General features: G+C 34.7%; 1 protein-coding gene across 5 annotated transcripts in view; it reads right to left on the bottom strand.

Moving 5' to 3' along the window:
• The window catches only part of Stag1 (STAG1 cohesin complex component), a 369,238-nt gene that overhangs the window by 59,121 nt on the left and 296,705 nt on the right, over nt 1–13,412 (bottom strand). For all 5 annotated transcript variants that reach the window (XM_074059901.1, XM_074059900.1, XM_074059903.1 and 2 more), the window contains 5 exons: nt 12,462–12,554; nt 12,268–12,357; nt 11,905–12,108; nt 10,517–10,587; nt 7,871–7,958 (listed from right to left, as the gene is read on the bottom strand). In XM_074059901.1, coding sequence (XP_073916002.1) covers nt 7,871–7,958; nt 10,517–10,587; nt 11,905–12,108; nt 12,268–12,357; nt 12,462–12,554 — 546 coding nt within the window. The remainder of the gene's footprint in view (nt 1–7,870; nt 7,959–10,516; nt 10,588–11,904; nt 12,109–12,267; nt 12,358–12,461; nt 12,555–13,412) is intronic.

Raw genomic sequence — 13,412 nt, forward strand, 5'->3', positions numbered from 1 at the left:
CAAAAGTCACCGCTTGACAAAATGGATTAAAAAGGAAGATCCAACAATTTGTTGCTTACAGGAGACCCATCTCACCGACAGAAACAAGCATAGGCTTAGGATGAAAGGCTGGAAGAAGATTTACCAAGCCAATGGCCCCCGAAAACAGGCAGGAATAGCAATACTTATGTCTGACAAAGCAGACTTCAAACTTATATTGATCAAATGAGATAAAGAAGGACATTCCATACTAATAAAAGGGGAAATAGACCAAAAGGAAATAATAATCGTCAATCTGTATGCACCCAATATCAATGCACCCAATTTCATCAAACATACCCTGAAAGACCTAAAAGCATATATTAACGCCAACACAGTGGTTGTGGGAGACTTTAACACCCCATTATCATCAATAGATAGGTCATCCAAACAAACAATCAATAAAGAAATCCTAGATCTAAAATATGCAACAGATCAAATAGACCTAGTTGATGTCTACAGAACATTTCATCCAACCTCTACACAATATACATTCTTCTCAGCAGCCCATGTAACTTTATCCAAAATAGATTATATCCTAGGGCACAAAGAAGTCTCAGCAAATATAAGAAAATAGAAATTATACCATGCATACTATCTGATAACAATACAATAAAACTAGAACTCAACAACAAAAGTAAAGACAAAAAACATGCAAACAGCTGGAAACTAAATAACTCATTACTTAATGAAGAATGGATTATCGATGAAATAAAAGAGGAAATTAAAAAGTTCCTGGAAGTCAATGAAAATGAAAACACAACGTACCGGAACCTATGGGACACAGCAAAGGCAGTCCTGACAGGAAAGTTTATAGCCATGAGTGCAAATATTAAAAAGACTGAAAGATCCCAAATCAATGAACTAATGATACATCTCAAACTCCTAGAAAAACAAGAACAAGCATATCCCAAAACAAATAGAAGGAGAGAAATAATAAAAATAAGAGCTGAAATCAACGAAATAGAAACCAAAAAAAAAACCATACAAAGAATGAATGACACAAAAAGTTGGTTCTTTGAAAAAATAAACAAGATCGATAGACCTCTGGCAAACTTGAATAAAATGAGAAGAGAAAAAACCCAAATTAGTAGAATCAGGAATGCAAAAGGGGAGATAACAACAAACACCATGGAAGTCCAGGAAATCATCAGAGACTACTTTGAGAACCTATGTTCAAATAAATTTGAAAATTTTAAACAAATGGACAGATTTCTGGATACATATGATCATCCAAAACTGAACCAAGAGGATATTAATCACCTGAATAGACCTATAACACAAAATGAAATTGAAGCAGCAATCAAGAGTCTCCCCCAAAAGAAAAGTCCAGGACCTGATGGATTCTCTGCTGAATTCTATCAGACCTTTAAAGAAGAACTGATACCAACCCTCCTTAAACTGTTCCACGAAATAGAAAGGGAAGGAAAACTGCCAAACACATTTTATGAAGCCAGTATTACACTTATCCCAAAACCAGGCAAAGAGAACTCCAAAAAGGAGAACTACAGGCCAATCTCCTTAATGAACATTGACGCAAAATCCTCAACAAAATAATGGCAAACCGAATTCAACAACACAACAAAAAGATCATTCACCACAACCAAGTAGGCTTCCTCCCAGGGATGTAGGGGTGGTTCAACATAGGAAAATCAATAAATGTAATAAACCACATTAACAGAAGCAAAGACAAAAACCACATGATCATCTCAATAGATGCAGAAAAAGCCTTTGATAAGATCCAACACCATTTCATGATAAAAGCTCTAAGAAAACTAGGAATAGAAGGAAAGTACCTCAACATTATAAAAGCTATATATGACAAACCTACAGCCAGCATTGTACTTAACGGAGAAACACTGAAACCATTCCCTCTAAAATCAGGAACCAGACAAGGATGCCCACTATCTCCACTCCTATTCAACATAGTACTGGAATTCCTAGCCAGAGCAATTAGGCAAGAAGAAGGAATAAAAGGAATACAAATAGGTAAAGAAACTGTCAAAATATCCCTATTTGCAGACAACATGATCCTATACCTTAAAGACCCAAAAAACTCTACTCAGAAGCTTCTAGACATCATCAATAGCTATAGCAAGGTAGCAGGATATAAAATCAACATAGAAAAATCATTAGCATTTCTGTACACTAACAATGAGCAAACTGAAAAAGAATGTATGAAAACAATTCCATTTACAATAGCCTCAAAAAAAATCAAATACCTAGGTGTAAACCTAACAAAAGATGTGAAAGACCTCTACAAGGAAAACTATATACTTCTGAAGAAAGAGATTGAGGAAGACTATAGAAAGTGGAGAGATCTCCCATGCTCATGGATTGGTAGAATCAACATAGTAAAAATGTCGATACTCCCAAAAGTAATCTATATGTTTAATGCAATTCCCATCAAAATTCCAATGGCATTCATTAAAGAGACTGAAAAACCTACTGTTAAATTTATATGGAAACACAAGAGGCCATGAATAGCCAAGGCAATACTCAGCCAAAAAACAATGCTGGAGGCATCACAATACCTGACTTCAAACTATATTACAAAGCAATAACAATAAAAACAGCATGGTACTGGCACAAAAACAGACATGAAGACCAGTGGAACAGAGCAGAGGACCCAGATATGAAGCCACACAACTATAACCAACTTGTCTTTGACAAAGGATCTAAAAATATACGATGGAGAAATAGCAGCCTCTTCAACAAAAACTGCTGGGAAAACTGGTTAGCAGTCTGCAAAAAACTGAAACTAGATCCATGTATATCACCCTATACCAAGATCAACTCAAAATGGATCAAGGATCTTAATATCAGACCCCAAACTCTAAAGTTGATACAGGAAAGAGTAGGAAATACTCTGGAGTTAGCAGGTATAGGTAAGAACTTTCTCAACGAAACCCCAGCAGCACAGCAACTAAGAGATAGCACAGATAAATGGGACCTCATAAAACTAAAAAGCTTCTGTTCATCAAAAGAAATGGTCTCTAAACTGAAGAGAACACCCACAGAGTGGGAGAAAATAGTTGCCAACTATACATCAGACAAAGGACTGATAACCAGAATATATAGGGAACTTAAAAAACTAAATTCTCCCAAAACTAATGAACCAATAAAGAAATGGGCAAGTGAACTAAACAGAACTTTCTCAAACGAAGAAATTCAAATGGCCAAAAAACACATGAAAAAATGCTCACCATCCCTAGCAATAAAGGAAATGCAAATTAAAACCACACTAAGATTCCACCTCACCCCTGTTAGAATAGCCATCATTAGCAACACCACCAACAACAGGTATTGGCGAGGATGCGGGGAAAAAGGAACCCTCTTACACTGTTGGTGGGAATGTAAACTAGTACAACCACTCTGGAAAAAAATTTGGAGGCTACTTAAAAATCTGAACATTGATCTACCATTTGATCCAGCAATACTACTCTTGGGGATATACCCAAAAGACTGTGACACAGGTTACTCCAGAGGCACCTGCACACCCATGTTTATTGCGGCACTATTCACAATAGCTAAGTTATGGAAACAGCCAAGATGCCCCACCACTGACGAATGGATCAAGAGAATGTGGTATCTATACACAATGGAATTTTATGAGCCATGAAGAAGAACGAAAAGTTATCATTCGCTGGTAAATGGATGGAAATGAAGAACATCATTCTGAGTGAGGTTAACCTGGCCCAAAAGACCAAAAATCCTATGTTCTCCCTCATATGTGGACATTAGATCAAGGGCAAACACAACAAGGCGATTCGACTTTGAGCACATGATAAAAGCAAGAGCACACAAGGGAGGGGTGAGGATAGGTAAGACACCTAAAAAATTAGCTAGCATTTGTTGCCCTCAACGCAGAGAAAGTAAAGCAGATACCTTAAAAGCAACTGAGGCCAATAGGAAAAGTGTACCAGGAACTAGAGAAAAGGTTAGATCAAAAAGAATTAACCTAGAAGGTAACACACACATACAGGAAATCAATGTGAGTCAATGCCCTGTATAGCTATCCTTATCTCAACCAGCAAAAACCCTTGTTCCTTCCTATTATTGCTTATACTCTCTCTACAACAAAATTAGAAATAAGGGCAAAATAGTTTCTGCTGGATATTGAGGGGGTGGGGGGGAGAGGGAGGGGGCAGAGTGGGTGGTAAGGGAGGGGGTGAGGGCAGTGGGGAGAAATGACCCAAGCCTTGTATGCACATATGAGTAATAAAAGAAAAAAAAAATAAAGCCTTGGTTTGAGTGGGTGTGCCACAGTTATGTGACCGACAATTTTTTAATATCTTGATGTTTCAGTTTCATCAATAAAATGAAAATAACCATATATATTCTATATAGTTCTCAGAAGAACTACACAAATGAATATGTAAAGACCTAAATAGTACTTAGTGTATTGTAAGTACAAAATAAATGTTTTCTATTATTGGTACTTGGAGAGGACCAAAGTTAATGAGAAATGACTTTTTTTCTTTTTTATGAGGTTGAACATTATACTAAATAGTACTTTAAAAATAGTATAAATGCTCTTTACAGATTTTCAAACTTTAGAAGTTCTGAAATTGTTACATTAAAGCATAATTTTAATATTTTATTTTTCTTAGATGCTATTCTAGATCACATGTAAACCTCAGACAATACCAGCAGGAAATAGGTCACAAAATAGGATAGGGATCGTTTAAGTATGTCTTCCCTTTATTTTACAAAAATTTATGTGAAGATATTACAATGAATTAAGAAATGTGGGTTCTTCATACAAAAATGATTAGTTTGTTATAGAATTGGAAAAGTTTGTACTTTTCTGGAATTAATAATTTATTAGCTTAGAGGAGGGTTGTGCAAACCCTGTAACATACTCTTCTTTGTTTTTGTTTTATTTTTAAGTCAGTTTCGCTATGTATCCCAGGTTGGCCTTAAACTTGTGATCCTCCTACCTCAGCCTCCCAGGTGCTGAGATTACAGGCATGAACCACCGTGCCCAACATCTGCAACATATTCTTATTTGGAGTGTTCCAAAAAATAAAACTATCCAAAATACACAGGAGCTTGTTTGAAAATCTGCAATAGTATGAGCACCCAAATAACAATACAACAAATTAAATAAAATAGAAATCCAGTAGTTTATACTGATATTAAATTTAAAAAACCAATTTAAGATAAAAAAGAATAACTGAGTGAATGGACAAGTGAATAAATAAACGTAGAAGGGAAAGTTCTTATACTAAAGTGCCAATTAATAATTAAAAAATAGACTAGAGTCACAAAATAACCATTTTAGGTATCATTTTGTGTTAACAGTAATTATTGATTCAGGCAGGAATCATAAATGGATATAAAACTACTATGTCAAAATTTGTTATAAAATAGGTTTATTTACATAGTTTTAAAGAATCTTCCCACATATAACCTATGAATTAAAAAAATCAATGAGAAGATGACACAAAAAAACACACTGAAAACTGATGAACAATTTGTAGGGTAGGTAGAAAAGGAAGAATAATGGAGTGGACTGGTCTGATTAAAGGGCAATATATCTATAGAAAAATACCAAGGCAAAACCCCACTGAACAATAAACAGACAATGGAGGACCAGAATGTAGAACAGGTAATGTTAAAGGAGGATACCAGCAGGAGGGGGAAGGTAAACGAAGTGGGTAAAGGTAGTGAATGTGGTTGAAGTACTTTCTACACATGTATGAGTATGGAACACCAAAACCTATCAAAGTCATTTTAAGAAGGGGAATAGGGAAGGAGGGAGAACAATGGAGAGGATAAACCAAATGGGAACAATATATGTATACATGGAAACGTCACAAAAAAACCTCCATACAAGTATTATAAACTAATAATAGTTTTAATAGTTTTAAATAGTTTTTTTTTTAAAATAGACAATGGTAGGGATGGGAGCATAGCTCAAGTGATAGAGCACGTGGCTACCAAGCATGACATCCTGAGTTCATATCCCAGTACCACCAGAGCCCCCCCAAATCAAAACAATACACACCCTCTCCCACCCAAAAATGGGCATGCTGCTAGTGGTTCATGCCTATAATCCTAGCTACTTGCGAGGCTGAAGAAGATGGAGATTCAAGGTCCACTAAGGCCAAAAGTTTATGAGACCCCAATTTCACACAACAGCTGGGCACAGTGACTCATGCCTATCATCACAGTGATGGCTGGAGGCTGAGCTCTGTGGTTCCAGGCCAGCCTTGGCAAAGAAAAAAAAAATTTGTGAGACTTCATCTCAATGGGAAAGAGCTGGGTGTGGTAGCACGTGCCTGTCATCCCAGTAACAGCAGGAAACATAAAGTAGGAGGAACATGATCCAGGCTGGCCTGGAAAAAAAGCTAGAACCCATCTCCAAAATAGCAAGAGGAAAAAGGGCTGGTGTGGCTCAAGCCTAGCAAGGATGAAGTCCTTGAGAAAATGATAAAAGCAAAAAAGGAATACCTTTTGTGTCTCATTCCTTTCAAATCTGAAGCACAGTTTGAAGCTATAAGTAAAATTATATATATTTAGACTACTGAAAAATAAGGTGAAGAGAGGATGGGAAACTAAAGTGCCAGTAATAAATGAAGAAAAATAACAGGGTCACATATGTGGTCTGTTTCCATATGCCATAATAAAAATATTTAATATAACCAAGAACATTTAGTTTATTAAGAGTGGCTGATACATTAAGCAGGGATCAAGGAAACAATGTTACATACTTTTTCAGTTTTTCTTTTGTTTTGGTTCTGGAGTTCTAACCCAAGGCCTTGTACATGCTAGGCAAATGTACTGCTACTGAGTATGTCCAGCCTTGTTAGGAAATTAAAAAGAATTAAAATCATAGCCAGGGTTGGTGGTGTATAGCACTTAAAAGGCTAAGGAAGGAGCATGGTGAGTTTGAGGTCAACCTGGGTTATATAGTAAGACCTTGCTTCAAAAAGTAAAACAAGAATTAGTCAGAGCAAAAATAAAGCACTGTTTCTGCGATGTACTCTTTTTTTTTCTTTTGAGATGATGGTCTCATTATGTTGCCTAGGTTGACCTTGAACTCCTGGGTACAAAGACTCTCTACAGCAGCCTCCCAAATTGTTGGGATGACAGGCTTCAGAGGCATACCTGGTTTCTGTGATTGACTTTTAATATGAAATGACCATTTTGTCAATCTGTTGAAATTCTTTTTGCTTTAGAATGAAGTATCACCTAAACATTTCATATTACTAAATGGGAATGAATGAGATAACCCTTAAAAATCATTCAAACCTAACTGTGAGGTTGGTAATTTGGGCTCATTAGTGTCTGCATTATACAAAATTACTTTTTTCTTTCTGATACAGAATTAAAACAAATTATTCCTCAAACTAGGCAAAGTCTGTCAAATGCCTGTCCCACTCATTCCAACTTATATGTGAATATAAAAAGTTCTAAAATCTCCTAAGGCTCCCATACTGTTTTAATTATCGGTCTACAACAAAAGCTACGCCACGCCTAAGGCCTGAAGTCATCAGAACCTAAAACAGGGCCAAAAATAATCACGATCAGAAATGTTACATTACATAATGAATTAATTAAAAGTTGTGAAATTGCTATGATAGTAATTAATGGCATTTTTTCCTAAAAGAACAATGTTTATCTTAACATTAAAAGACACATTATAGGAGAAGTTACCTATTTTATCCTGCTCTAACACAGATGAATTTATGATACTGTCTTCAGTAATACTCAATCACTGGGGCAATAATTCTCAAAGAAGGTGGCTGAATTAAAGGGTCAGCAACTACTTTCTATGAAAGGCTTTAGAAAAATCTCTGATTTCAGAGAAGTTTATTTTTCTAAAAGACAGATAAATTCCTACCTGTTCTGGCATAGCTCCATGTTCAATTCCAGTCTTCAATAATCTATAGCAATTGCCAAACAGATCCCATTTTGTGAGATCGTGAGCACTAAAATAAACAAAAGATGAGTTAACTTTATTCTAGAGTGGAAGAAAATTTAAATTTGACCTCAATTTCAGTAAGTGAAAGAATAAAATAACTTCATTTTCTTATAGAACTGAAAAAAGATCCATAAAGGGAATAATCAAGTGTGAAAGAGAAAGAGAGGGAAAGCAAGAGGAGGGGAGGGAAGGTAGAAGAAGGGAGAGAGAGAAGAAATAGTTTTAAAAAATTTATGCTCTGAATTCATTAAAGAAATCAAAAACAAAACTTCACACATTTAACTCAAAATTTTTCACACATGGTTAACCTTAGCATGTATTCTTTTTAAAGAATGTTTTAAAATACAATGTAAACAAATCCACTCACAATTTTAAAATATATAACCACATGTGTATTCTGAAAGAGAGATCTGTAGTCATGAAATGGAAATGAAGACAAACTAGGGGAAAGGAAATGTGGGAAAGCTCAAACACTGTGGCATCACTGTTTATATGACCTAAAGACTTCTGAATGAGACAATGGATGCTATTTAAAATTCTCATGAACTCTACTACTAAACTAGTTTTGACACTAGCTACGGTTTTTTACCATCAATTGACAGTATCATCCAATGACAAATGCCTCCTGTGTAGCTTGGGATAACAGGCATGCTCTACCACGCCCAGTTCATTGAGATGGGGGTTTCACTAACTTTTTTGCCAAGGCTCACCTCTAATCACGATCCTCCTGATCTCTGCCTTCCAAATAGCTGGAATTATAGGCTTTAGTCATCATGCCCACTTCAAAATATTAATTTATTCTTTTAGGCAGTACTGGGGTTTAAACTTAGGGCCATGTACTTACTAGGTAGGTGCTCTACCACTTACCTCCAGCCCTTTTTTGCTTTAGTTCTTTTTCAGAGAGGGTCATATGCTTTTGCCTGGGCTGGCCTTGGACCATTATCCTATCTACAGCCTCCGTACATACCTAGGACCACATGTGCATGCCACCATACCCAGATTATTGATTGAAATGGGGTCTCCCTAACTTTTTGCCCAGGCTGGTCTCGAACTGTAAGCCTTCAGGATCTCTGCCTCCCTCAAATATTTTTTAAAATAATTCTTTACTTCTCCATGGCATGCCAAAAAAATTACTGTATGTTAAAAAAAAGGCTTAGATTCCTTCCTCCCTCCGTCCTTCCATTCACCCATCCATCTATTCTTTGAGACAGGGTCTTGCAATGCTGCCCAGATGGGCTTCAATCTCTTGGGCTCATTCTGTCTTAACTTGCCAAGAAGCTGAAATTCAGAAAAACTCTACCACATCCAGCTAAAAACTTAGATTTTTGAAACTTCTTTTGAAATGTGAAGCAGTCATTAAAGAGTTACAACCAAACTTTTTTTTTTTTTTTTTTGGGCAGTACTGGGGTTTGAATTCATGGCCTCACACTTGTTAGGCAGGGGCCCTGTAACAAGAGTCACTCAACCAGCCCTCCAAACTTTCTTTTGACAACAAAGTTCTGTTTTCCTTTCTACATGGAGAAGATACATATATTTCATTACAAAGAATACATACAAATTACAAATTATTTTTTATGGAGGTACTAGGGTTTAAACTCAGGCCTTCATGCTTGCTAGGCAGGTGCTCTTACCACTTGAGCCATTCTGCCAGCCCTTTTTTTGTGATGGATATTTTGGGAAGAGGGTCTCTTGAGCTATTTGCCTGGGGCTGCCTTTGAGCTGAGATCCTCCTGATCTCTGCTTCCAGAGTAGCTCCTAATCAGGAATGAGCCACTGGTACAAATTAAGATTTGAAAACACACATTTATCTGAGCCTTTGTTCCTTATTCAAATCCAACTGTTCTGTTTATATAGTAAGAACACAGTAACAACCAATAAACCAAGAACAATTCAGGAAAAAGGGGACCAGAATAACTTCTATAACTTTCCCCAAAACCCTACTCTTTTTTTAAAAACAGACTTATTTAAGTTGAATAATAAAAATGTATTGTTTATATTTATCATGTGTATGTTGTTTTGAATTATGCAAAGATTGTAGAATGGCTACCTAAAAACTACAGTTAATTAACATGTAAGTTATACTTCGCATATTGTTATTTTTGTGGTGAGAACATTTAAAATCTACTCTCAGCAATTTTCAGAAATATAATACACTGCTATGACTATAGTCACTGTTGTACAATAGACCTTTTGGACTTATTTCTCCTATCTAACTGAAATTTGCATCCTTATACCATTCCCCATCAATCTTAGCCATTGATTGAACATTATACCTATAAAAATCTAGTTTATAAAATCAACTCATTTAATTTGTTAAACAGTGATTGATTTATTAAATTTTTATAACATATTCAGCACATTTATTACATCAAATGTTAAATTTTCATTAGATTAGTAAATCTCATACCTTAAATAATTAAAAATATAAGAAAATCTAATCTGAAGAAAATGTGAATAAAAAAAAAACACCGTATCTCAATATTTCTCTAAAATTTCTCACTGTTATATGAATGCCAAACATCATGGTCTGTGTATGTTGGTATCTACTTTAAATAAATGACGTACTTGTGGAAAGAAGTTAACCGTTTTAAGGTAGAAAGAACATTGTAAATATCATCGTCATCAGCTTCTTCACCCTATAAATAAAAAACATAAAGATCACATCATTATCAAAACTTCAAATTCACATTAGAGTCTATTAATACTTAACTGCCTAAAGAAAAATTCATTATAAAAATAGTATGAATTCACTGTGGATACACGTACAAATAAGAAAAAACCCTAGTAATCCGACACCTAGAGATACTCAATTTTGCATTTTAAGTAATGTGATAAACATGACTTTGTACACTTTTCTAATTAATACTGTACAACAAATTCCTTGAAATTGCTGAGTGAAAGAGCACTTTAGTATTTTTGTTTTGTTTTGTTTTGTTGGTGGTTCTGGGAATTGAACCCAAGACCTCATGTAGAAATATCCTACCAGTGAACCAGAAAACATCCTATTCTGTAAGGGCGTTAATCGTTAATGATGATTTCAAAGATTTTAATGACTGCCAGTTACTTCTGTAGTTTAAAAATTACAGTGAAAAAAATCACAAATAAGGTTTGACAAAAATGAAAAGCTCAAATAGTATGACTGTCAGGGCATAAATTAAGGGAATTACAAATTGTCTTAGAATAGATTAAGAAGAAAAGGTAAGAGGCAACTTCTTAAGCACATTTAATTTGCATGGTCTTTTTACCAACACATCATAGTAATTTAGTTATTATTAAAATACAAAATAGATCTCAGGAACTAGAAACAAAATGTTTCTAAGAAAAGCAAATCTTAGATTCTTCTTGGGAAGGGAGGGCACAATATTGGTGTTTGAACTCATAGCCTTGCACTTGCGAGGCAAGTACTCTACAGGTTGAACTAAACTCCCAGCCCTTTTTGCTTTAGTTTATTTTTCAGATAGGATTTCATGTTTTATGCTTGGGGACTGAGGTCCTCTTCCATTTCCACCTCCTCAGTACCTGAGATTACAGATGTGTGGCACCATGCCCAGCTTGTTTTTGAGATAAGATCTCACAACATTTTTTTTTTTTTTTTGCCTCAGCTGGTCTTGAACAGAGATCCTCCCATCTCTGTTTTCTGTGTAGCAGGGATTAATACTTTTATTTTTAAAACAGGGAAAAAAACCTAGCATAAAAATAAAATAAAATTATGGTTGATCTTTAGAGGATGCACCACTGCAAAAATGCTAACTTTTAATATACACTATTTTATTATTGTTTTAATATAATTATATATTATGTAATATTCAATTTATATATAACAAAAACCATAATTGTATCATACTTAGTATTACTTTTCAAATTTTATTTTAAAACAGAATGATTTTTACATTCAGCTATTTTGAATAACTGTTACCTCAAATTATTGTATAACAAATAACTTTAGAACAGACCTCTTGCAATAGGTCTTCCACAGAATGATTGAATCGATCTACAAACTCATCTATCAGCTGGCTCCGAGCTATGTCGACTCTGTTCTGGATGGTATACTCTTCACTGCATAAGATGCTATAGGTTTTACTGCAGGCTTCTAGAACATCTGATTCTACATGTTTCTCCACCACAAACTTAATCTGTTTTAATAATGCATCCAGATGCTGAGGAGAAAAAACAAAAACTGTGATATTTACATTAATAAGGAAAAACAACAAATAGCCCCTCAAATAACAGGTAAGTCCCTGTGATTAAACAAAAATGGACTAATTCAGTTAACAACAGTATTTTAGCAGCTGAATTTCAATTTCATAGTGTCTCACCTTCTCCATTCTACCTGTGCTGTAGATTTCCAGATCAAAATACTGTGGAATCTGTAGCAAGTTTGCTACCTTCTCTGCATCTGCAGAATACTAGAGGGAGAAGCAGCAAAGAAAAAAAAGCAGTAATTACTTTAATAGTGCAGTGAAATCAAATTCAGTAGCATACTATAACAAAACTATAAATGACACTATACCTTTGATAGTAACATAGGAAGTGTGATAATAAAATGCTCAGTCAATTTGTTCCTATCATCAATTTGAGTTTTCCTTTCTTTGGCAGTTAGCACCTAGAAATAAATCAAAATGTCATATGCTAATTTATAAATCTAAAATGTTACACAGAATGAAGCACTGACAAAGGATATAACTCAAAGTATTCAGATTTTCATTAGTACACTAATTATGAAATAATCTGTTTGTATTCAAATTTATTTAACATTCATTATTACTTATTTCATGGCTAGAGGTTAGGTAAATTACCTGTTGTTTAACTTAAATAAAAATATAAACGTTTCTATAAAGCTGTAATTTTGAACATAACAATGGAAGAAATCAAAGAATAGTATTTCAGCCAGGCACAGGGATTCCTATAATCCCAGAACCTGGGGGGTTGAGGCTGGAGGATCATGAGTTTGAGGACAGGCTGTGCTATACAGGCATACCCTATCTCAAAACAAAACAACAACCTTCTCAAAAAAAAAAAAAAAAAAAAAAAATCAAAAATCTTTACTAGAGTTTTTATATCAATTTAAGAGTGATCTCCCCTGTATTGAATACACAAACTTTTTTAAACAATGCTTTTTAAATACCACCATAATGTAATAAATTTTCATGTATTTTTTAAGCATATACTAATGACATCTCTGGATCCATTCATAATTGAATCTCCTTGTAACTAAGCTACTAAAGCTCACTCCAAAAATAAAATATTGAAGTGTGAGCTGTGTTTAAGATACTCATTTCCCTAAAGTATTTTGTATTTTGTTATCATCCTGAAGGGATTTGCCAACATAATATTGAATGGTTTTATGGACAATAAATATTCTAATATAAACCAATACTTTATAAATGAGAACCCTGATGTTTAAGAATATGTAAAAGAAGATGCCTCTTGTCTAATTGTTTTATACACTTCAGAGGCATAA

The sequence above is a fragment of the Castor canadensis genome, chromosome 17 (assembly GCF_047511655.1).
Source record: "Castor canadensis chromosome 17, mCasCan1.hap1v2, whole genome shotgun sequence".
In the NCBI taxonomy this organism is placed as follows: Eukaryota; Metazoa; Chordata; class Mammalia; order Rodentia; family Castoridae; genus Castor; species Castor canadensis.